This window comes from Leuresthes tenuis, unplaced genomic scaffold (assembly GCF_036924035.1).
Source record: "Leuresthes tenuis unplaced genomic scaffold, fLeuTen1.0.hap1 SCAF_17, whole genome shotgun sequence".
NCBI classification, from domain to species: domain Eukaryota; kingdom Metazoa; phylum Chordata; class Actinopteri; order Atheriniformes; family Atherinopsidae; genus Leuresthes; species Leuresthes tenuis.
In genome coordinates, this window is record NW_027325371.1 from 20,011,267 (window position 1) to 20,035,796 (window position 24,530).

A 24,530-nucleotide genomic window follows, 5' to 3' on the forward strand; every position below is an offset into this window, starting at 1 on the left:
AGTTAAAAAACTTGATAAGTTTGCATTGAACAAAGTATCTGAAGCACTTTTTGTAGAAAATTTATCAAAAAGCGTAGCTTCGGCTAAGTGTGGTCAATTTCTTATTGCATCGCAGTTGTTTTTCCTAAGTCCTTTAGAAGTCTCCTGCCTTCTTTTCCTTAACCCCACAATGTCTACATTTAGGAGAATAGTTTAGGAAAACACAATAGGACATCTTTTTTTTTTTTTAACTGTTTGACTGGACCCGCAGAGAAGCAACTATTTGTAATCATTCTTCATTTGTCATTCTAACTGGGAGAAAGATTAATTCCAAGTGGAAAACATTCAACATTCAATTTTCACAGGTGTGAATGTCCCAGCAAGTTCACCACAAGGTCAGACTGTACAATCCTCAGAGAAACAGCAAAATACCCAAACAGCTACATCTCAGACTCTGAAGGCCTCAGTTAGCATGTTGAATGTTAAAGTTCATGACAGTACAATTAGAAAAAGACTGATTAAGTATGGCTTGTTTGGAATGGAGCAGCACAGTTTGGGTTTGAAAAGTTGCATATGAAAAAACACACTTCTCAGATGTTTGATCATGATACACAGCACCATGTTTGGAGAACACCAAACACATACCTCATGCCAACTGTCAAGCACGGTGGTGGAGGGCTGATCATTTTGGTTTGTTCTGCAGACACAGGACCTGACAGTCAGTAAGTCCACCACAAACTCCTCTGTATAACAAAGTGTTCTAAAGCCATCTGTCTGGCTGCTAAAGTTTGGCTGAAACTGGGTCATCAGCAGGACAATGATCCCAAACACAGCAGCAAACCTACAAAAGGATGGCAGGAGAAGAAAAGAATAAAGGTGTTGCAATGACCCAGTCGAAGTCCAGACCTCAATGTGACTGAATTCTGTGGTGCAACCAATGCAGAAAAGTGCATTAACAAATGTCCTCAAACTTCAGTGAACTGGAGCGATGTAAAGAAGAGTCGGCCACAATTCCTCAGTGCTGTGAGCCTGAGAACGTCATATAAAAAAATGATTACCGTACTTATAGTTGTTAGAATAGAATAGATTAGAATAGAATAGAATCCCACAAGTGAGAAAATTGCACGTTACAGAGCTCTTTGATGAAGGATAAACAAATGCAAGATGGTTGTTGCTGTTTATGTTAAAGGTGGTTCAAAAAGCTACCGGATCACAGGATGTATTTAGTTTTTCACATTGTGCTTCTGCATTTTGGGTTTGATTTGGAGTATTGATTGGATTTGGAGTTGATTTGAAGTAAATAATGACACAATGCAATATGTTACGTATTGTTCCTCTCCAGACTCTGTATTTGCCTAATTTTAAGACCTGCGAAGGACCAGATGACTTTTTCTATTATGTCCTGTCATATAAAACCTCGGGATTGAAAGAGGGTATCCTGCTTTTTCACGTCACTGTTGATAATTCTGTTCAGACAGCAGACTCTTGTGGCTGCTTACCAACACTTGTGGTCAAGTAACATGTTCTTCATATGGATATAAATGCGGCCCTTTATAAAATCTGTGTTTTTGCATGAAAATGGCTTATCAAATGCAACATGCTGTAGGCCCTTTGACATGTGATTCACTAGCTTAAGGACAGTCAGGTCACGGCAGTCTAAGTGTCTTTAAGCCTTAACGTACTGTCTCATCCTGAGCAGCTATTTGTAGTGTGATGATAGAAAGGACACTACAAGAGACAAAAGACCAGGTTAGGTTGGAATTACAGTATGAGACATGCCCCACCATTGGTTTGCTGCCAAGGTTTGGAGATACCGTGTTGCAGGTCTCATGGCGATCTTGGCAGTTACCTCTCTGCTCATACTGGTCGGCACTCACTTGTTGCAACGTTCAAGGTAAGTACCAGCATTCTGGCATCAGTCTAACCTCTATTTTTGCCATTTTTCAAGTTATTACATATCGTCAGTGCCAAACAATAACAAGTATTTCAGAAAGAAAAACAATTATAGAAAAATTGTTTTGTTTCCATAGCGCTCGGGATTTGCACAGAGATTGGAGTAAGATGCCAGTGCAGGATAGAAAGGGAGCCGCTGCCAGTGCCAAGCAAAGACCTAACGACACATACTGAGGCAACAAAGGGAGAATTAAAACTCAGGCCTTGGGTGCACAGGTTAATTCATTGAGGAAGAAGACACCTACTCCTCCAGTTGTTTTCCTTAAAACACACAAGACAGGAAGCAGCACTGTCCAAAATCTGTTGTTCCGTCTGGGAGAGAAGGAAGGAGCCACATTTGCTTTCCCCTCTTACAGCTACCAGTTCAGCTACCCAGATAAGTAAGCAAATGCCATGCTAAGGTATATAGAATCTTATTATTGTGATATTTGAGCGTCGGTTTCTTTTTCTCCTCTTTCAGATTCAAAGCAGAATTTGTGGACGAGTTACCCAAACATTCCTCTCATTTCGACATACTCTGCAGTCACATGCGTCTAGACGTGGAAGAGCTGAAGCAGTTGATGCCATCAAACACCATCTACATCACCATCCTTCGTGATCCTGTGCAGACGTTTGAGTCTGTTTTCTCTTATTACACCGTCTCTGTTCCTGCTTTCCTCTCTGCTAAAAAAGTGGCGGTGACCACGGAGTACAGATCGGCACTCTCTGTGTTCCTGGAGTCACCAGAGTCATTCTGGGACCCTGAAGACCCAGAAAACGGCCTAGGGAAGAACCCCATGAGCTTTGATTTAGGCCTCGACAGCCAGCATTGGAACACCTCCTGGTCTGTGCTGCAGGAAACCTTTCATCTGGTTATGATCACAGAGCACTTTGATGAGTCCCTGGTTCTCCTGGGGGCCATGCTGAAGCTGGAGCTGGAGGATCTAGCCTACGTTCGCCTGAACACTCGCTCCTCGAATAATGTCTCTCCGCTGGATGAAACGACGAAAGCCAGGATAAGAGCCTGGAACAGTTTGGACGTGCTGCTCTATGACTTTTTCCTGCAAGTGTTCCGGGAGAAGTCAGAGCAGTACGGACTGGAGAGGCTGAGGAGAGACGTAGCTCAGCTGAGGGCCTCCACGGATAGAATCAGGTGGAAATGTGTGGCTAGAAAAGAGGTGCCCCCTGGGGAATTGGAGGACTTGATACGACCCTGGCAGAGCTATTCGGTAACCATCTTGGGTTATCATGTAAAGACCAATCTGACAAAGCAGGAGCAGGGGTTCTGTATGCGCCTTATTTTGCCTGAACTTCAGTACCACGCCCATCTGTATTTCCAGCAGTACGGTCGAGTGATGAGGCCTGTGCCTACAGAATGACACGTATGGAAATGTGTCACAGTGGACTGAGAAAACTGAGAACAAATCTGACCAAACCAGCACTGATCTGTTTTAAATAGGTTTTATTGCGATTTAAGGATCAGAAATGAGTTAATTCCTATGCTCTTTATTTAGATAAAAGGCTAAAAAACAATCCAGCACATACAAAAATTTGGGGGGGGGGATCATGAGTGTATGCTTTTTTGACATCCACTTGATTAAACTCCAACATGCTCCTTCATTAGAAGAAGTAACTGTTTTCATTGTTTTTTTTCCTGCGAGTAGGAATTCCTGTGAACATGTGACACTCATCAGAACAGATAGTGTAAACATTTCTTTTTGAGCTCAAATGGACGGGGATGACAAAAAAAAAAACCCCAAAACATTCTTCATTTCTAAACATTCTTCATTCCAAATAAATATATAAAACTACAAATTTGCAAAAAACAGCAATATAAATACAGTGGAGTCATAACTAATACCTGAACGATTTATTTTCCTAAACCTTCACATAGAAGCCGATGACTTTCTTTCGCTCTAATGTTCAGTAGTAGAGTGCAAACATCATATACAAAAAAGGCAGATCTGATCCTCTTCAGTTCAAAGGAGAACAAACTCGTCCATGCTATTTCTGGTGGTGGCTCTTCTCAGTTCACTGTTCCTCTTTAAATAGGTGAGGCTGTTTGCGGGTGTGTGGCTTTCGTCCTCAAGACATTCTCCTTTAGAGAAGATGAACATGGGGTACGTCTCAGCAGATGTGGACACAGCCTACAAAGAAGAGAGAGAGGGACTGAGCTATAACTCGAGCTATTCGGATATAACAGAATCTGTGCTTTAAATGATCTTTATGTCATTAGGTTAAGCGACCGCTAACCACAACATCTGCATTAAGGCACGTTCACTTTCATGCCCTAAAAACTGACAAGCCACAGTTTCACTGAATAAAGACCAAGATAACACAAAGATGCACCTCGTTAACAGATGTGCACAAGGACTCAAACTCCTTTTGTCCCCCGGCATAAAACCCAATGGTACAGCTGGGGTCCATGCGGGAGAAAGGCATCTTCCTGGGATATTTACAGTGAAACGACTGCAAGAAGTGTGGAGAGAAACTAGATCAGAAAAAAAAGGACTGCAGTGGTTTCATCAATTCACTAAGTACCAACGCATCAGTTCAACATGGATACATGAGTTAGTTTATGTCTGAAAAAAGTCATCAAAAGATATTTGTATCGAGGCTAGAATAGAGATGACCTTAAACGATCCTTGTCTCATCTTTTGTGATTGTTAAAAACCCAACTCTAATGAAATCTACTTGTTTTCCCCCTCCACTTTATGCTATAGTGCTAAATGAGAATCTGGTTTAGAATCAGTTTAAATGAGAACATGACTATGAAGATGCAGAGTTGGATACATCACACAACTGTTTGTGTAAGTTAGTGGAACAGGTTTTGAGAGAGGAAACTAAACAGAAAGAGAAAAAGGAAGTGAAATTGCACCTCCTACCTCCAAGGGAAAGTTTTCCTTTGTTATATTCACCGTGGGCTGGCAGTAGTGAGGGTCCAAATACAGCAGATGGTCATCTTTTGCACAGCACGGCCGGGGAAGAAAAACATACATTCAAAAGAAGTGATTAAATGGCCGAGCATCATCATCACGTACGCTTTGCCAAACATACCCTGGAAGCCAATGAAGAACAGAGAGTGCTTTGGTTTGCCACCAATGATTCCAATGCAGCACTGTAACTTCAAGAGTTTCTGTAAAAAAAACAAAGAAAAACATACAAGGAATGGTTTGGTTTTACGTGTAGCTGTAACAACCTCTATTGAGTTATATTTTAATGCACAGAAATACTAAATACTTTTACGCAGTTGATGTAGGAGGGATTGAGTTCTTGTCCTCCAAGTCGCACAGGAACCAGGATGATGACAGACCTCCAGGAGTGTGGGAGCGGCTGTTCACACAACCTCCTCACGTCCTGCAGATAGACTGCGCAAATAAAAATGAAAGACAAATGAGAATCCACAGCCTAATGAGGTGTCCACATGGTCCACATCCTCTCGTCTCCAATTTCAGCTTTAGCAGCAAATAATACAATGAAAGGACATACTCACTTGTGCAATCTTGTGCTACATACACAGCCAGATTGGGAAGGTCTGCTGATGCTGCCACAGCTTTCCTGAAACAGAATGACATTCACCGTTATGGCCTGATTAAAGTCTTTTGAAATAACCGGACTGTAAGTCATCACTTCGGGTCTCACCGTAGGATATGTGCCACGATGGACGGACCGTACCAGTCCCCTGCCTTCTTCCCTGAACTTTTGCCCAACTCCACGAGCTGGTGTATCCCAAATGGGGCTTTGGGGAGGTCAGCAAACCAGGACACCACCTTTCTGTGCGTAGCCTCGATGGGTCTGTCCAGGAGGGAACCCAGGCTCAGTTGTCGACACATCTTATTTGCTCCGTCTTCTGCATTCCACGCAAGCTCAGCACTGTCCACGGGGCGAAGCAGATCCATGTCATCTTTGACCGCGCAGTACATCACAGACCAAAGCCAACCTGTAAAAGATATGAAGAAGTAACGCTCAGGCAGTACACAGGTCAGAGAGAAAATGTGCTTTGAACCAGCAGTTACATGACAGGTATAGACTGAGAAAAGTTTCTTTGCACCGCATGTATTTTGTATGCTAAAGCGTGCTATGCCATGGCTAGAGGTCTCCACCACCTACACTCACAGAAACTTGAGGTCAGACAGCTCGTGTCTTTAGGGCTCTCATGTCCAAAGCTTTGAGGATCTTTGGGTCTAACACTCTCATGCCACGCAAGCATTTTCACGTGCAGTGATTTTCATGAAAGTGCTCAAAGGCAGCAGCACCTATGAAGTGGTTGTGCATGTGCAGTGTTGTCCCTGTGAGACATTAGGAAGCTTTGGACCGTGTGAGAAACCTTTGGAGACATACTGTCCCCTCTAAGTTTCTCTCTGTAGTGATTTTGACATTGTTTTGAACTCGTGTGGACGGTGAATTTTGGAAGATGAAGTTCCATTCAACCATTTTCCATACCCGCTTAATCATATTCAGGGTTGCTGGAGGCAAATGAGACACACAACCATACATGCTCACACCTAGGGTCAATTTAGAAACCCCAATTAAATCATGCATGGGGAGAACATGCAAACTCCACACATAATAGCTCCAGCGAAGAGTCCACCAGGGAACCTTCTTGCTGTGAGGCAACAGTACTAACCACCACACCACAGTCTTTAATCAGAGAGCAGAGCGGCACTCTCCAAAGGCTTTTTAGTCACAATTTTCAGACTCCTATCACTGTCAAACAAAAGAAACACAAAAATAACCGAATGAGAGCCGCGTTTTTGGGAATTTGGCTGTATTCGTATCGAGTTTATGTGAGCACAAAGAGTGGGAGAGAGGCAAGCAGATGCAAGGTAAAAGGCAGGCAGAAAGCAGAAAGCAAATGCAACACCCCTGTCTCATACCCAAGCTAAGGTCAAAACTTGGCAGCTCTAATAATAAGGGCTTCACGGCCATTTTGCATCCGCTTTGAGGCACCAATAACACGGCAAGTTAGCAAAAGCAACGAGGAGCATCTAGCAGCCACTACGACTGTGCTTGTAGCTGATATGTGCTGGACTGGGCTGAAAGAGACAGTGGCACCTGAGTGCTGAGACTTGGCCCCAGGCCAAGAGACTGATAGCAGCAGCATCTTGGTCATGACTGAGTGAGAGCAGCGGCTAGCACCCGCTAGCGCCTGGCTAATTTCTCGACATGTGGGAGGGGCTGCATTAGCATATTCACAGAACCCCATTGAAAATGGAAAAAGTGTAGTCATACTCAAGCTTCAAGGCCATGGGAATCTTTTCTTAATGGAAAAAACTTCAAAATGCACAATTTCAAGGGGGCCAAATTGTGTTTTTTGGGGAGGTCTGCATACAGAGAAATCTCTTCATGCAAGTAAAAGAGTAAAATTGAATGTCTGTGATCTTGATTAATCCATAATGACCTGCAAAGACATGCGCACAGTTTTACCTTTGAAGCCTGGAGTAATACACAATTTGCCTTAATATCTTTAAAACGCACACAAAATATGAACATGAGGGCAAAGTCAGTAATTTCCAATAAAAGCTAAAGGCTTAACCTCTGAAATGGTTTTCATCTCATGTTTCGAACTTGTCTTCTAGAGAACCAAGTTCTAGTAGGCCGTTTCAACTGAAGCCTTAGGTCTAAATGGCTTAAAAATAGACTCAATTCTGCAGTGGAAGGCATTGCATTGGCTAAGAAACGGAAGAAAAAAAACAACAAATATGAGCAAGATCCAGAAACATTTCCTCCTTCTCTGGGCTCAATTTGATATGATGCGTTCAATTCTTTTCCAAAGACTCTGCCTCCTGCATAAATCTGTAAGAATCTCTTAGAATATCTTATTATCATGCTGTCTATACAGACTTTTTTGACTGTATAGATGGAATTGCGGTGTTACTGTGTGCGTTGTCACCTTGTGGCATCATGTGTAAGAGCAGTCCTCGTGCCAGCAGCATCTGGCCTGTGCGTATCACACAACCCCAACCGCTGTCAGTTGTCAGGGAGCAGCCGGGCAGCTGGGGGAAGCCCCGTCTGTACGTTAACCACAGGAGAGATGTAAAGGAGCGGTGGAAACACTCTCTGTCCCCTGGCACAGTTACAGAAGACCAAGCTCAATTTTCTGTTTTGCTTTTGGAATCACATGTAAGTACGAAACGTTTGACCTTAGCTGATAAAGCAAAAAAAAAGAAAAGAAAAAAGCCTCACTTTCATCCTTGAGATCGAAGGACTTTCCCAGCATGATCAGAGGAGAGCTCTTGCTGAATTTTGATTTCTGCTTCAAGGGCCAACCTGACACAATAAACACAAAAGATCAACTGCTCAGCTTCACAAAACAAACGGAACATAGATGCCCATTACAAGCTGTTATAATGAGTTTCAATGGCAGGCAAATAAGACTGACCATATTTGAGACTGTTCCAAGCCGAGACCAACTTGGATTTGAGTTTGCCCTTGTCCTCTGCCTCCTGATCCTCCCTGCACACCTCTTGATCCGAAGGCTCAGCTGAGTCAGGGGAAAGGAAGAGCCAGTCATCCATGTGGTCCTGAGAAGCAGACTGGCCGTCACAGTGAGCGGAGGATGTTCTGGGATTCATAACAGCTGAGGTTGGCCTCAAACGAGCGAGGGGGATCGTCTCTTATCGCCACAGCGACCTTCACAGATACAGCGGGGATAAAGGTTATGACAGCTTTTTATTTCCCTGGATCTGATGAATTTCTATTAATAACAGCAGAGCAAGTAAAAAGGGAAAACATGTGACTGCACCCTGTGACTCGAGGAATTTCAGATATGTCACTGTAGCTGCAGCGGGAGAAGCGCTGATTCTCACCAACATTTGGCCTACTTCATCTAAAAATGTCAAGGTGAAATATTACATAGTTTCATACTGTGTACACTTATCAAAGTCCACAAAGTGTAAATGAGTGCTGCAGTAAGAGGTGGGGGAAGTGTTGAGGTACACCCTGTTACTGATTTAACATCATATACTACAGTTTGAGCAAGCTGTATATATATATATAAATGTATAAGTAGTACTTTCATTTGGATTTAGCTTTAACTACACTGACTGTTAAAGGAGAAAATCACACACACTTATGCACTGCCTGTCCCATAGGTAAGAGCCTCCCATTGGATAATAACTGTATGGATGATTATATTTCAGCTGACAGCAAGTTATTTAACCCTAACCGATGCAGTGAGTAGCTTCTCATTTCTTAAACAACCATGTCGGAAGACACATCCTGTGGTCGTGGAAAAGATGTTTCAGAAGGGTCAAATTATTCGTATCAAGCAAAGAAAACATCTAAGGAGATTGCTGAAACTACTATCCTTGGATTAATTACTGTCTAACGCATTATTAAAAACTGGAAGGATAGAGGGGAAGCATCATCTTCGAGGAAGAAATGTGGTCTGGAAAAAAAATCCTCGATGATCCTGATCGACGTCACTTAAACTTTCGGTGGGAGCAAATCATAAAAAGACAACAGTAGAACTCACGGCCATGTTTCATAGTGAAAGGAAGAACATTTCCACGCGCACAATGCAAAGGGGACTCAAAGGATTAGGACCAAACTAAAAGCTGTGTGGCCACTCATCAGTGAGGCTAGTCGGAGGAAAAAATTTGCCAGGGAGCAAAAAGATTGGACTCTGGAGCAATGGGAGAAGTCATGTGGTCTGATGAGTCCAGATTCATCGGGAGCAAATTGTGGTTCAGGGAGCACAAGAGCTCATTTTCACAGACGGATTGGCCACCATAGAGTCCAGACCTTAACCCCATTGAGAATCTTTGGCATGTGCTGGAGAAGACTTTCAGCTGTCCGACTCTCCCATCATCACCACAAGATCTTGGTGAAAAATGAATGCAACTCTGGATGGGAATAAACGTAACATTGCAGAAGCTTATAGAAACAATTCCACAGCGGCTGCATGACATAATCTGAGCTAAAGGCGGTCCAATTAAATATTAGCGTGTGTGACCACTTTTAGCTTTGATTATGGCACACATTCGCTGTAGCATCATTTAAATAAGACTATGCAATGTTATAAGACTTAATTCTGTTTAAAATTACATTAATTTTCTACTAAGGCTTTATATTGATGATGGGAGAGTTGACTGATTCTTAGACAGGTTAATGATGTCCCAGATGAATCCTGGGATTAATCATTTTGGAATATGTTTGTGCCATCAGAAAGAAAAAATCTAGAGATGGAAAAACCAGGTAATTTAGTCTGTAGGTATCCAACCTGAGGATAAGGCTCCTCTGAAGGATTACAAGATAAAGGGGAAGGGAAGAAAGATGAAAAATGACATAGGAGAGAAGAAAAGGGTATTGCTGACATGATTCAGTTGTCAGTTATCTTGCTTTTCCCAAACCTTTAATGAAACACTGGGTGAATTTGAACATTTCATGCAATTCTGAGATGAAAAGGGGCAAATAGGCTACTGGATTCTTGAAATAATAATTGGGAAGCGCTTGACTTGAATATTTAATATTTAAGTGCACCGTATCTTATAAGATCGTGTTTTATTATTTTTTTTTACTGAAATTAATTAAAAAGAAATATATATCTATATGACACTAACTTTATGGGAAAAAATATACTCAGACATCTGATGGATTAGAAGTTCAGATTGGCATTAAAGAAGCTCAACTAGTCTAAACAAGAATGCTTACGTTCGACAACTCTCCACCTTATATTCATTCATTTGGCTAGAATATAATTTCCATTCTATTTTCACGTCAAAGCAATTCTTGTTGTGTTGAATTGAAAATTGTTTTGAACGTTTTAATGCGAGCTCATAGATGACCCCTAATTTATTCAGGATTCTTTTAAAAATCTTTCTCATTATACCGTGTTGACACTGTACTACATATTTTCGAGTTGACAGAAATACTCGAATTGTTATTTCTAAGTAACTTCTTAAGCGATTTAAATGGCGAAACGAAACATTTACGACCCCTATATTCATGGAATGAGACGAAACGGTGGCAATTTGTGTGAGTAAAATGACATTCACCTTCATTGCGGGAACGTCATTCTTCCTCCTTCAGCTTGCGATACTTTCCGAGGACATCTAATGAGGAGTATCGTCTGTTTTCGCTGTTTTGTTAGTGTTAGTTTGGTTCGGCCCAACTCCTCCAGCAGAGGCAGCGAGTAGTGGTTGACGTCACTTCCGAATTAGGAAGGGCACCTGTCAGCGCTTCTGTGATTGGTCGACGACCGAGCCTCCTTTTTTACGTGTAAATGAGCTTCTGGCAGGACAGCGAAAGATGTCGGACCAGAAAAGGCGGTGATTTTTTAAAGATTTTTATTACATTTCTTTTCTTTAGGACTTTTTGTTGCCCCCCCCGCATTGGTTCTTGACAACAGTGGCTGGTTAATATGTGGAAATGTAAAGGACAACAACAGTCAAAGACAGTTGTTGTAAAAAAAGTCAAACACTTGGACAAATATGGAAATGACAACAATATTAGCATCCAACTTTAAAGGATTTAAAGGATGATAAGTCAAAACTGGAGTCGCCATACAGATTTGGTGGGTTGCCAGGTCTAGATGTAAGATTTAAATGTTTCAATAAGAACCTAACAGCAGGCCTACAATCTGAAAAATAATAAATATAACAAATAGAATAGAAAAAAAACAATGTAAGACAAAAATATTAAAAATGTATTAACACAACATAAAGTGCAATTCTGTCACATTACACACAAAAAACACTGGTGCTTAATGTCCAAACAATAGGTTAGTGTCTGTTTAATCCACTACATCATTACAGATAAAATGATGATTGTAAAACTAAATGGATCTGCTAAATCTAAAATGGATGTAAATGTGTTTATATTCAGCCAAATTCTGCATCATGAAATGGAGAGATCCACGGGCAGAATGTATTAAGACTTCTCATAAACTATAGAATCATTTATTTGTTTCTGTGTACCTCAGAACGTCTGGTGTCAAGTCATTTTGTCCACAAGGTGGCAGTCTAAGACAGGTCTGTTATCCCCAAACTACATTTTAACACACAACAACAAACAAGACCTCAACACTAAGATGCTCCCAACAAATCTACTCCTGGCTTTACATATAGCCAGCCACAGTTTCACTGACGAGGATGCTCAGTTCCGTGGAACTGATGGATTGCATATCGTTATACATTTAAGTACAAAAAAAACAGCAAAAACTTCACATGATCCCAAATGAAAACACTGGCACTTCCCTTCACACCTAACATTATACAATACACTGAATTCCTGCACGAACAGAAATGAGTGAACTCTTCTCTAACTGCTGCTCTCATTATGTGTCTCTACCCAGTTTGCCTTTCACACCACGCTCTAAGCACACGGACATGTTCACGTAATGATCTAAAATATATAATTGCACGTTTCACGATGATCAGCAGAGAACTTTTAAAGGAAAAGAAAGCGTTTGCTTGGCTTATTGCAACCTTTGCGCCTATCTTTTTTTCTTTCTTTCTTTTCCTTCGTCTTAAGCACAATGTAAACTTAGTGATTGGGGACACCGATAAAAAGTGGCATCGTCAGCACATTGCATAGTGTCCCTGTGCAAGTTCATCAAATCTACCTCTTCATATCCCACTGAAAGTCAGCCCTTAAACAAATCAGAAGACTACACCCTCCAGCTCCGTCAATGTAAGTGTTTTGGTTACTTGGTCCAGTTTCTGGTACGTCCGTTATATTCTTCGATGCACTCTGTGTGAGAAATCCTTCTGTGCCGAGAATACAGCTTTTAGTAACTCAACACTGAGGAAACTAAAAGATGGCACTGGAGCTGATCTGAAATACGAGTAATGCCCGTTTCTAACAGAATCCTGCCTGTTCGCACACAGTTCAAAGCTGTTGCTGTGTTCAGATGAAAAGTTGTTCACAGTGTTTCTCTACCCCAAGGTCTGCTGTATATTTTTCATCCTCTTTTTAAATATTCTTTCATTATCCATTGTCACACATGCATTAAGACATATGCATTCTTTTTTTTTTTTTACGATATACACAACATACAGTACATACACAGGTCTACATTATGACACCATGTGCACACATTTTCCAACAGTAGCTGATGTATGTTTTTGCTCATGTCTTGTCTACATGTCATCTTTTTTGGTGTTTTTTTATTTAAATTTTTTTTATTATCTCACCCTTAATTCAAAGTCTTATTAAGTCATGATATGTCAGCATGATGCTACAGTAAAAGGCATTGCATGGGAGAGTGTCCTTCTTTCATCATGAATGATGCTTGGAGCTGCGACTGTTTCCTTTATCAGAGTGAGCTGTGCCAGCACTGGCCGAGGTGCCCCCCCGACGAACACCCCCGGACGAAGCTTCAGCTTTTCCTGCTGCGTTTCCTCTCTTCTCCTCGACTGACTTTGAGGTGTCTTTCGCCTTTCCCCCCTCTTGTGAAGCCCCTTTCATAGGCCCCAACACTGTTTTGGCCACGCTTGTGAGCTGGGTAACAAAGCTGGCTTTATCTCCCGGAGATATGGGTCGGGATTTAGTTGAGCAGGGCGAGGCTGCGTTTGAGGAGGGAGACATGGGATTTTCCTCCAAGACCTCTAGGCGCGCCCTCTCCTCCTTGGCCCCTTTGGAGCTGTTGGTTGGCTTATCCAATCTGTGTCTGGTTCCAGAGTGGGTTTGGACCTGGGCTGGAACTGGGGGAGCAGGTCCTTTGGCCTTTGTCGCATCAGTTGCTTTATCACTCCCACTGATGCCTCCTTTCTCTACGGCCTCTGTGCCTTTACGTTGCTTGGACTGTTCTGTCGCTGATGATTTCTGTAAGTTAGCTTTATCGACAGCTGCAGAGGCTTTTTCTTTTTCCTCTGTCTTCGCCGGAGCTTTAGCCGCAGGTCCACTGTCTGCTTGTACACTCTGCTTCTTGGTGTCTTGTTGTTGCAGGCTCTTTGATGTGCCTGGAGTTGAGATTTTCCCACTGGGTTTACTCTTGGCGGTTACTGCCTCAGAAGTTGAGGCACTTGTATTTGGAGGTTTGTTCCCAGGACTCAGTTTGGTCTCTGTGGATGAGGTACTGGCCTTGACTTCATCCGCAGTCACACTTCCTTTACTCTTTCCAATCTCAGCAGTGGATGATGTCTTACTTGTTTCGACAACACTGGCTTTAGGCTCCCCTGTGGGAACTGTGCTGTGTGTTTCTGACCCACTGAGCTCAGATGCTGTAGTTTGGGTGTCTTTCTCTTTTGCTGTTACAAGTGTGTCTCGGCTGAGCGGCGACTCCTGCCTTCCCAGCCTCCTCACAGGCTTCAGACCTCCAATCTCTCCTCCCAGGGGAGGAGATGGGGAGGAAGATGAGGATGGAGATGGTGGAGCTGGGCCGTTCTCTCCTTCCATCTCTAGCAGACTTTGTAGACTGTGCTCACAGTGAAAGGACTCTCTCCTGTAGTCCCCGTGAGTTATCTCCAAGCTATGCTTGCGTAACGACACCCCACCTGTCAGAGGAGAAGGCGACGATGAGGACGAAGAGGAAGAAGGCAGAATCTGTGCTCCTAGCTTCTCTGCAGACTGCACCCGCTGGAGCAAAGGGGACCTGGGCGGTTCGGCGCTCTTGGGACGTGGGCGAGTGACGGGAGGCGAGGAGTGCAGCTTAGCAGGAAACATTTGGGTGGTGTTGGAGCTTCCTATCGTGTGGCCAGAGAGAGGCGGAGGAGAGGAGGTGGTTGGGGACGGGGTGTGAGCCAGAGGGGACAGTGGGATGTTGCCTGCAGATTTGCAGCGTGCAGAGCGGTACTGGCGGTGAAGTTTGGGGGACAGACCATGCAGGGAGCTGGGCCTCATATGATGAGAGGCTGCTGGAGAGTTGGGAGTGCTGGATGCTGGAGAGCTGCTCTGAGAAGATGTGCCTGAGGAGAGAGGAGGAAACCTTTTTTGATCACAATGAGTCAGGAAGAGTGTGTTCTGCTTTCATACCCATTTTTTATTCAGCTAATCGTGCCGTTGGTGTGTCAGCTGTTTTCTTTCTTTACATTTTTACGCTCCTATGCACTGCGAACGGTAGAAATACATTCAATATTAATTGTACGGGGTGCAGGGTTTTTTTTTGAGTTTTAATACTTCATAGCATAAACAGGAGGGAATGTTGGAAAAATTATATAGTTATACTATGACAGAAGAGTCTCTCCATCTTTTCCTCTTCTATGATTCAAGCAAAAGTGTTTTGACGCTGGTACTAGTCTTTCCCATAATATTAACTGGTGAGAAGCACCTTTTATGTTCCTTCCCATAACAAGGAATGGGGAGAGAAGCACCTTTTCCCATAACATTGAATGTTCTTTCCCATAATAATAAATGGTGAGAAAAGCGCCTTTTCTCATAACATTGTGTGATCAGCAAGCATAAGCAACATAAATAGCTGGAGCACCATTTTGTGAGGAGACAACTCTGAGCGGTCTTCCCGACAGGTTGTGTGGATTTGTGCGGACTTGTCTCTTTCTTGCAAGAAATAAATGTTTTGTGTTAATTAATCGTATCCAGCGACTCTGAGCCTAATTTTACAGAGAATTTTTCTAACAGATACTAACCCAGGTAAGAGGATTCCAGAGTGGAGCGGTAAGTCTGAGTGGGCGAGCGGGCGGAGAGGCTGTGGGTGGGGGAGCCTGGAAGACTGTCACCAGAAGACAGTGAGCGATTTAAAGAGGAGAGGCTCCGGCTGGTGTGGAGCAGGTTGGACTGCTTTGTGATTTTTCTGAACAAGGAGCTGCGCTTCTTCCTGAAAGACAGAGAAAATAAATATATTTAAAAGTAAGAATAATAAAAAGCTTCTATAAACTAAAGCAATATGTATTCTTGTTTTAATGTGCATCTATTGCGCTGCAACCTACTCTTGTCCCTCCTTGACTCCGGTCTTCTTGCTGCGCCGTGCCATCTTGGATTTGTAGCTGGACTTGCGGGCAGGACCCACTTTTATAGAAGTGTTCTCAAAGGGGGTAGTTGTAACTGTAACTTTGTTTCCACTCTGTGGATTACACACACACACACACACACACATACATATATATGCATTTATTTGAATTGACTTATTTTATGTAACAAATTCGAAATAGACTCAAATCTTAATGCCTCTCACCTTCAGGATGAGCTCTACTACCTCTGTGTGGACCAGACCGTGGACTGACTCCCCGTTTACATGAGTGATGAGGTCACCAGCACTAAGTCCAGCCTCCTGGGCAGGACCCCCATCCTCCACATGCTGGGAAAGGGAACAGATAATCCAATGTAACGGATGTTGCTATCCAAACAGATATCTATTATCGTCATTTATTACTCATTACATAGCAGATGAGTGTCCGGGGTTCTATACATGGTTCACACCACTTTCCATTTTTTAACCGCATTTTCAAAAACAAGTGTCAACGTTTGTAGTTCAAACTTAAAATACTGCATTTTGAATGTACAAAAACTATCTGGCATCAGTTTGGGAAAAGAATATCTTTTGAAACTTTGAAACCTCTTTTTTCTTTGTATGACTGATGCAATACTAAAAGACAACAACTGCCTCTGATCATCAGTGAATCATTGAAAAAAGTTTGAGACTTTGAAGTGATCTGTAGTCGGATTTTATCTGATATGGTCTTGTAAGGTAGAGGGTACACTCTCTTTCACTTCTAAGGTTTTACATATCATAGAATATCATCTGGTTAGCAGGTATCAAAGTTTTTTAAATTAGGACAAATTGGATATTTATTCACAAGTGGAAAACATTCAAGAGGAGTGGATGCTCCCAACAAGTTCACCCCAAGGTGAGACTGTGCAGCGCTCTGAGAAACTGCAAAAACCCCAAGAGCTAAAGCTCAGACTCCACAAGCCTCAGTTAAGTTAAGTGGTAAAGTTCATGACAGTACAATTAGAAAAAGACTGAAGAAATACGCATTGTCAATAGAAAGCCTCTAATGAGAACATGGCAGCACAGCTTAGGTTTGCAAAGCTGCATCTGAACAAACCACAAGACTTCTGGAACAATGTCCTTTGGACAGACCAGACCAAAGTGTGGATGGTCATAATCCAAAGCAGCACGTTTGGTGAAAACCAAACACAGCATATCAGCATAAACACCTCATACCAACTGTCAAGCACGGTGGTGGAGGGCTGATGATTTTGGTTTGTTCTGTTGAACAAATAATGACACTGTTTTATTTCATGTGCTGTTGTTCATCTGGGGTTGTAATTACTTTAATAATTTTATGTAATGTATATCCAGCTGCATCATATGAGAAAAGTGCTGCCAAGAGTAGTAGTAGTAATCATATCTGTATCTTCAATGTCACACCATCAAGAGCTAGGCCCACTGTTTGCTCTACTCTCTCACCCAGACCATGTGATGTACGCTGTAAACATCACTGTCTCCAATGTAGACTCGGATTGCTCGGAGAGTGAACCCATACTTCTTCCCAGAGCGGTGGATGGTGATTGGAGAGTGCAGGACATTGACCATGGGACAGTAGTCTCGGCTGGGGGAAGAGTCGCGAGAGGATGGGTTGGACGAGAGGGAGCGAGGAGACATGGGACTCGGCAGGGGGGAGGCACTGTGTTGCTCCACTGAGGAAAAACGGATGGCATCAAAGTTTGGACGTAGGATTTATGTCATAATAAAAATCCTTTATCTGTCTAATGGGTGGCTTTACCTGCTGGAATGATGACAGACAGTGCAGTAGCAGAGGCAGATTTAATAACTTTGGTTCCTGGTCGTGAGCTACGCTTTTCTCCCTCAGCTGAGAGCTGCTGGTGTCGGACCCTCCGCAGCACCAAGTCTGTGGTAGCCCCGCGGGGCCCCTGTGAGTCAGGAAGCCCCAGAATGGTAGCGCTGGCTGGCAGAGGCAACGATGCATCAGCAGGTCTCAAAACTTTGTCTGTGGCATAAACCAAATATAAACATTAATTAGATGCTCCTTATAGGGGCGTTATCCATATTCATCAGTGCAGCTTCATGCCGTCTTACCTCCTGCTGTGAGGCCGTTACCGTCTTTAAAGAATGTTCTCAGATCTCCATGAGAAGGGATGGCTCCCATAGCTCCTTCTAGGGAAGTCCCTCTGGTCTTCACTGGAGGCTGTTTGCTCGGAGCAGACAGCTCAGAGTCCAGCTCCAGAGGTGAGGACAAGCGGTATGTGTCCATCAAGGCGGAGAAGCGTCTTCGGGCCCCTGACGGCGGGCTGGAGTCGCTCTCAGTGAAGGAGGACTCAGAGCAGGACAAGCGCTTCCTGGAAAAGCAAAGCACTCATAATTCACACGTCATCAGTAGACACTCTCAGAAACTACTGTATCTGGCATGCTGTTTTTCACTCTACTCTGTTCTCTCTGCTCACATCTCAGGTGAACCAGTCCTCCAGCTCTTGTCTCTGAGGGTGACACTTCCAAAGCTTTCTCTCTTGGCCACTCGATCCTCTCTGGGGGTTTTATGCTCCCGTAGGGTCACGATGTGGGGTTTATGCTCCAGCTGAGACAGATGTTCCATGCTGCTGTACACCTTCAGGTCCACACAACATTACAGTAAGCATTTCTGGAGTTATGAATAACTGTTACTGGGAGTAGAAGGGGGTAATATAAGTGACAGGATTGGACCTTGCTGAAGCGAGGGGAGCAGGATGAGAAGTGATGGATCTCAACAGGCTCGTCATCGTTGGTGTCATCCTCATCATATGAATGCACGTGATGGTAGCGTTCAGAGCGAGCTGGTGAGAAAAGGAAAGATGTTAATATTTAAAAATAGGCTGTGAATATAGTCAGCAGTCTGATATCTTTCAAATTGTTTTTTTTTTCTCCTGATCTCCAAACTACCGCCACTGGTCCATATTCAATAAGAAGAAAGCAGTCAAAGCGACAAACTGAGACAGACTCCTCTGATCATACGAAATTGACACATTCAGTTTGAACAATTTACACTGCACTAACAAATGTCTTACTGTATTTGCAGTATTTATACTAATAACATGGGAGACTTGACGAGAGTGCAGTGAAGATGACAGGGATGATTCAGAGGACTTTGAGCTGTTTCAGTGACTAAGAAACACCAAAGCATAAGCAGTCTTTGCTTCAAATCAAGCTTTTCCAAAGCACTCTTAATGCCCTGAGGTAAACTTACTGTCAAAATAACTGGTGTCTTCCTCCGACTCTAAGTGAGGGATGAACTCTGCTTTCTGTCTCAGCAGGCTATTCCAGTCCACCTCTGTGAAGAATGAGTGCTGCTTCACTTCAAAAGCGCCACCTAAGGGACAGGGGCAAGGAAGGAGGCAGATGCATATATAAAGAGGAACGGGTGGACAGACAGATAGCGGCAGCCCAGAAGCATGTAAAAGTATTTCGACCCTGACAGAAGTTGACTTATTTGGGTAAACTGAACCCTGGAGCCAAAATGCATGACAACAGGTAGTCTTCTAGGTCAGTGAGTCTCATTTAAAGATGGACCCGAGGGGCACTTCCTGTGATGGAGGATGTATTCAGATCCTTAACTTAAGTCAAAGTACAAATAACGCCCTGCAGAAATACAAGCTAGATTTCTGCACTTAGAAATGCTGCTTATCTAAAAGTATGCACAGTTCATGCGAGCAAACAAAGTTTCATTCTGAGAATCCTTAATATTGCTTTCAGGTTTGTTTGTTGGTTGTCATGTGGTTCACCAGGAATGTTTTTCTGACGTAAACATACCATTACATTATAGTTGCATCTTTACGTTTCCTTGTTTTAAATGTAACTGTGGTGGTATTTTAAACCTTAAACCTGTTAACCTCTGGGCAATGTTCTCTTATTGTTGTATTCAGAAATGCCACAATACAACCATTTAGGGATGTCGTGTAAAGAGTGCAATGAAGCTCTAATAGAAGATTGAAGTTTTTAGTTCACTAAACATTTAGGGAATGTTCTATGACTGCATAACCCTGTGCGAATGCTCTCTAAATCTGTAATATATAGATGGGCTCCTTATTCACAAAGATTACATTAAGAGGGGCAAAACCACAGTAGGCTGTCATAGAATTGTAATAAACTCCTTTAATAAACGTACATTTGTATCGTAGTAAATTCTTGGTGACTCACTAATGGAATAACTCAATCAGAGTTTTAATACAGACTTGAGAAAAAGGCATTATTTGATGCTGGTTGTGTTTCTGCTCCCCTTGTTTGACAATACCAGTGACATGTTAGTAATGTCAGTTTCAATGGGGGTTATTTGACACAATGTTCTCAACAACTTATACTTTACAACCGGCCATGTTTAACCGAAATGACCAACTATACCAGACACCTCAAACTAATCACTGACAGGAACAGTTTCTCAGCACAATGATTCAAGTCTTCTTTGTTATTATTCTTCAAAGTATAGTGAAATTTCAAAGCAGTTCATGATGACGGATTTATTGATATAAATGGTGTGATGAAGCTTCACTGATGTGTAAACTATCCCCAAATTGTGCACATGGAGCAGTGCAGTAGTGAAAAAAAAGTGAAAAAGTAAGTCCAAAAACCCCCCTCTCTTGCAGGTGTCTGACCTGTGCCCAGTCGAACCAGTGGATTTCTCTGCAGGAGGGAGGAGATCAGGTGCTCTGCATCAACAGGAAGAGCCTCATCCCCTTTTGGCCATACTATGTCATCTACAGCAGGGAAAGAGCCAGGGACAAGAGAGGCCATGAGAAAACACAGTTTTAGTGAAGATGGGAGGAAATTGAGTGGAAGTGGTGTGGGGTTAAACAAAAAGTTAAGCTTATCTGTTAGCAATGTATAGCATACGCTGCATATCCATCTAAATAGCTCATCCCACGAAGACATTGGATCCCTTACCAGTTATGACCTGTCCAAATAGCTCCTCTGGAGTGTCTCCAAAGAATGGCACACAACCCACCAGAAACTCATACAGGATGATGCCCATAGCCCACCAGTCCACTGGCTTCCCATAACCTTGACGAAGAATAACCTCTGGGGCGATATACTCAGGAGTTCCACACACCTAAAGGAAAAGAAACACTTGGTTTAGTCTCCAAATCTATTTTATGACCTCAGTTGAAGTTAATTACTTTCAGGCCGGTGCAGATTACAGGTAAATGCATTTTTTCTTCTGCTTTTTTTTTTCAAAGTGTGGTCCAGCTGATGCTGAGTTAGTGGCACACAGCATTGTAAGGAGCATGCGCACACATGTCTAGCCAAGTAAATCCCCTCAAAGATGCCAAGACAAGATGAAAGCCCTGGTGAGTGTTTTCATGTGCAGATGGGCATGCACTGAACGCAGACAAACAGATTCCTGGCTGCCACGATGAGGCCCCGAGAAATAATGAGGCTTCATTTCAAAGCATGTGAACTCAATGAAAGGCTTGTGAATATAAGCCTTACTTAAAAAAGAAATGATTGTTAAAGCTTGGAAAATAGAGGTGTGCTGTTCTGCCAACTGTAAATAGTCTCATTCTGTCAGGCTTCAGATAAGCCTGCCAAACAATGACAGAGAATATATTTGCATAGAAATGAAGACAGCATGGGGTGTAGAGTATTGTACCGACACTGCTTTGAACATATTGTATCTGAAAAGTTTACATCAAAATAATGCCATACTATATGTAGCACTTCCTGTTGAGAACCCCTTTCAATATAATCCATTATGTCATACCTGTTTATCCAAAAACTCCCTTGTATCTTTTTCTATGTGTCCTTCATACAAGTTGGTGGTCAAACTCATCAGACCCATCTTAGATAGGCCAAAGTCGGTCAGCTTGATGTGGCCCATTGAGGTAATGAGGAGGCTGAGAATAGACATGGCACATTTAGGGGTAAGTAGTAGCACTCGCATAAACTCTGCAACCGATGGAAGAAAATGAACTCTGTCTTACTTGTCAGGCTTGAGGTCACGGTGTACAATGCCATAGTTGTGTAAGTACTCCAGTGCGAGGACCGTCTCTGCGAAGTACATTCGGGCCATTTCCACAGGCAATGCCCCAATGTTCTTCAGCAGGGTAGCACAGTCCCCACCTGCCAGCAGAATTAATTGTTTGATGAGTCTCTCTGCTGACATTAGCAATTATCACCAATGTCCCCATGTACCTCCTGACTCAGACTGTTTCAGTTTCAATTTGGGACAGTGTGCAACAAACAGTGGAATGCAGAAAGCAATGAGCGTGAGTGTATTTCTGCAGAATATGACTGTGTTTTGAGTCATCTCGCATTGCACATTCAAGGATATTCAGTACATTACTTGACATTCAGACAACATTCACTCAATAATCATCGAGGCCTTTAACAGTAAAAAGCATGGCTTTCATGTGCAAATGAACCTTTTAACCAGTAAAGGCAAACAATTAGATCTTGTTATTGGATTGTATATCATGCTAGCAGCATGGCTCTGGATGGGTACTGTGAATCTTCCAAGCACCAGTCTAGACTTGAATATCTAGCTTGGTAATCCCATGTTTCAGCTTGTGGCCCGGTAAGAGTTTCTTTTTTGATTTGTGTGAAATTTCCCAAAAAAACTACGAAGGGCATTGCAATGAAATTTGGTTTAGATCTGAATTTGGTCAAAAACATGTGGAATGTATACTGAGTGGTTTGAGTTTACATCATTTTGTCGTCCTTCCAGTGTGAACACACACTACATACTCAAAATCATCATAGGGTCCCAGCAAGGTTGTATGTCCACTCTGTGCATGCTTCGTGCAGCTTCACTTGTGATAGCTTATTGCTGCCACTTGAGGGCAGTCCTAAGCCTAACTGCAACCCTAAATAGGATTAATGAAATGGAAAAGGAAATTATACTGTTGCAGTAGTCTTTTTTTTTCTCAACAATCATTACAACCTTTCATAATGTGTTGTTATCGCTGCGGGCAGGAATGACCTCCTGTATCTCTCTGTGTTACATTGTAGTTGAAGAAGCCTCATGCTGATCACAGTCCATTGTTTCAACACATTGTTATCGTGAGGAGTGATCAGTGTTGTTCTATATGTTCATTAACTTGTGCAGCATTCTTATTTTAACAATCAGGTCCAGGGGCTCCAAAGCAGTTCCCAGCACAGAGCCAGCCATATTTATCAGTTTGCCAAGTTTCTTTGAGTCTCTGGCTCTGATGTTGCTGCCCTAACAGATGGCTGCAAAGCAGATTGCTCTCTCCACCACAGACTTGTAGAAGATATGCAGCATCATGGTGCAGATACTGAAGGACTTAAGCTTCATTAAGAAGACAGTCTGGTATGTCCTTTCTTTAAGACATCCTAAATGTTCCATTTCCAATTCAACCTGCTGTCCAGACTCCCAGATACGTATATTCCTCAACAATTTCCACCTCTCCATCTAGGATTGAGATAGTGCCTGTCTTACATCTGCTTCTTCTAAAATCATTAATAATCTATTTTGTTTTGTGTTCAAGACAATTTAAGAACTATTCCCAGACCATACCACAAAGTGACTGACCAGTACCTTTTAATCTGACATTCTCCATCAGTATCGGGGGAAGGCATGGTGGGTTCAGAAAATGGATGGATACATGCATTCCATTTGTCTTAGAAGTGGGAGCTCCTAGGATGACTGCGGTACAGTTGCAAATTGGAAAACCAATAGGATTTGCTAACAGACTAGACTTGCTCTTGTTAGCAATACAAATTGATAAAGCATTATGCTGTATTTTGCATATACAAAACCCATAGTACCATGTTCACTGATAGAGGTTGGACATTACAATTTATGGAAATGAGTTAATGCAAAACACACCGACAAAAGGCCTAATAAACAGTGTCCATGTTGGATTTTAATGTGCCTGCTTGCTGTGGTTTCTGAATCTTTCCAATCCAAAATTTGGACGGTACTGAAGTTGAATTTTTCCGGAAATTCAGACTTCTGAAATTAAATGGAACGCACCATTCTTCTCCATACTTTAAATCTGTTATTGTTAGAACTCTTCCAGCTCAAGCTAACTTTCAATCAATCCGCAGATAATGTTATATACAGCATCATCTCCAAGTGATGTTACATGGGACGGAGGTGTACATGATGCCATGAATGCCCCCATTGGAATAAGAATGAAGTGTGGATAATGTGTATTGCTGTACGGTTTGCAGTACCACTTAAATTACCCTTCATGGGACCGTTCATTTTGAAGGGTAGGTGCGTGCAGCTACAGATCTTCATCTCACCTTCCACGTATTCCATGACCATGCAGAGGTGGCGCCGAGTTTCAAAGGAACAGAACATGGAGACGACAAAGGGATTCTCTGCAAAGGTGAGGATGTCTCTTTCCACAAAGGCCTGCTGGATTTGGTTCCTCAGGATCAGGTTTTGCTTGTTAATCTTCTTCATGGCAAACCTCTGGCGTGTCTCCAAATGGCGCACCAAGTAAACAGCACTAGTGTACACAGACGCACAGAGGCAACATATGAAATTTATTATTTTCAAGTTGTTTAAAAAAATATTTGCGTCTATCCCTGAGTAAGAATAAACCGCTCTTGCATGTGAGCACATCCTCATCAGCAGAGTGAAAAATGCATTGCTCACCCGTACGCTCCATTACTGATCAGCTTAATGGTCTGGAAGTCTGCTTCTCCAGGTGGTTTCATCGCTCTAATTTTACCCTACGGATCAAAGATCCCAATGCATCAACTGGATATGATCAGTTAAGAAAACAGCATGATCAGCAAAACATGACTCCTGAAA

At 42.6% G+C, this 24,530-nt stretch overlaps 3 protein-coding genes across 5 annotated transcripts in view; 1 reads left to right on the forward strand and 2 right to left on the reverse strand.

Annotated features, from left to right (window-relative positions):
• The first annotated feature begins 1,754 nt into the window (after positions 1-1,754).
• On the forward strand, positions 1,755-3,290 carry LOC140273933 (galactosylceramide sulfotransferase). Its single transcript, XM_072369592.1, has 3 exons — positions 1,755-1,873; positions 2,163-2,312; positions 2,393-3,290. Exons 1-3 carry the CDS (start codon positions 1,755-1,757, stop codon positions 3,288-3,290), a joined length of 1,167 nt encoding a protein of 388 aa, XP_072225693.1.
• Positions 3,291-3,472: 182 nt separating this feature from the next.
• Positions 3,473-11,057, reverse strand: LOC140272854 (cysteine protease atg4da-like). Its single transcript, XM_072368346.1, has 11 exons — positions 10,911-11,057; positions 8,294-8,544; positions 8,098-8,181; positions 7,805-7,978; positions 5,554-5,851; positions 5,405-5,469; positions 5,152-5,279; positions 4,969-5,047; positions 4,797-4,873; positions 4,261-4,380; positions 3,473-4,058 (listed from the first exon to the last, which is right to left on the reverse strand). The coding sequence occupies exons 2-11, from the start codon at positions 8,484-8,486 to the stop codon at positions 3,891-3,893; spliced, it is 1,386 nt and encodes a 461-aa protein (XP_072224447.1). The 5' UTR covers positions 8,487-8,544; positions 10,911-11,057; the 3' UTR covers positions 3,473-3,890.
• Positions 11,058-11,217: 160 nt separating this feature from the next.
• The window catches only part of LOC140272853 (microtubule-associated serine/threonine-protein kinase 1-like), a 46,447-nt gene continuing 33,134 nt past the window's right edge, over positions 11,218-24,530 (reverse strand). For all 3 annotated transcript variants that reach the window (XM_072368344.1, XM_072368345.1, XM_072368343.1), the window contains exons 12-27: positions 24,372-24,448; positions 24,014-24,222; positions 21,724-21,862; positions 21,504-21,636; positions 20,687-20,852; positions 20,398-20,499; positions 18,996-19,118; positions 18,476-18,585; positions 18,220-18,380; positions 17,855-18,114; positions 17,541-17,765; positions 17,225-17,454; positions 15,986-16,108; positions 15,741-15,874; positions 15,441-15,628; positions 11,218-14,762 (exon numbers count right to left, since the gene is read on the reverse strand). In XM_072368344.1, coding sequence (XP_072224445.1) covers positions 13,135-14,762; positions 15,441-15,628; positions 15,741-15,874; positions 15,986-16,108; positions 17,225-17,454; positions 17,541-17,765; positions 17,855-18,114; positions 18,220-18,380; positions 18,476-18,585; positions 18,996-19,118; positions 20,398-20,499; positions 20,687-20,852; positions 21,504-21,636; positions 21,724-21,862; positions 24,014-24,222; positions 24,372-24,448 — 4,008 coding nt within the window. In that variant the 3' untranslated portion in view covers positions 11,218-13,134. The remainder of the gene's footprint in view (positions 14,763-15,440; positions 15,629-15,740; positions 15,875-15,985; positions 16,109-17,224; positions 17,455-17,540; positions 17,766-17,854; positions 18,115-18,219; positions 18,381-18,475; positions 18,586-18,995; positions 19,119-20,397; positions 20,500-20,686; positions 20,853-21,503; positions 21,637-21,723; positions 21,863-24,013; positions 24,223-24,371; positions 24,449-24,530) is intronic.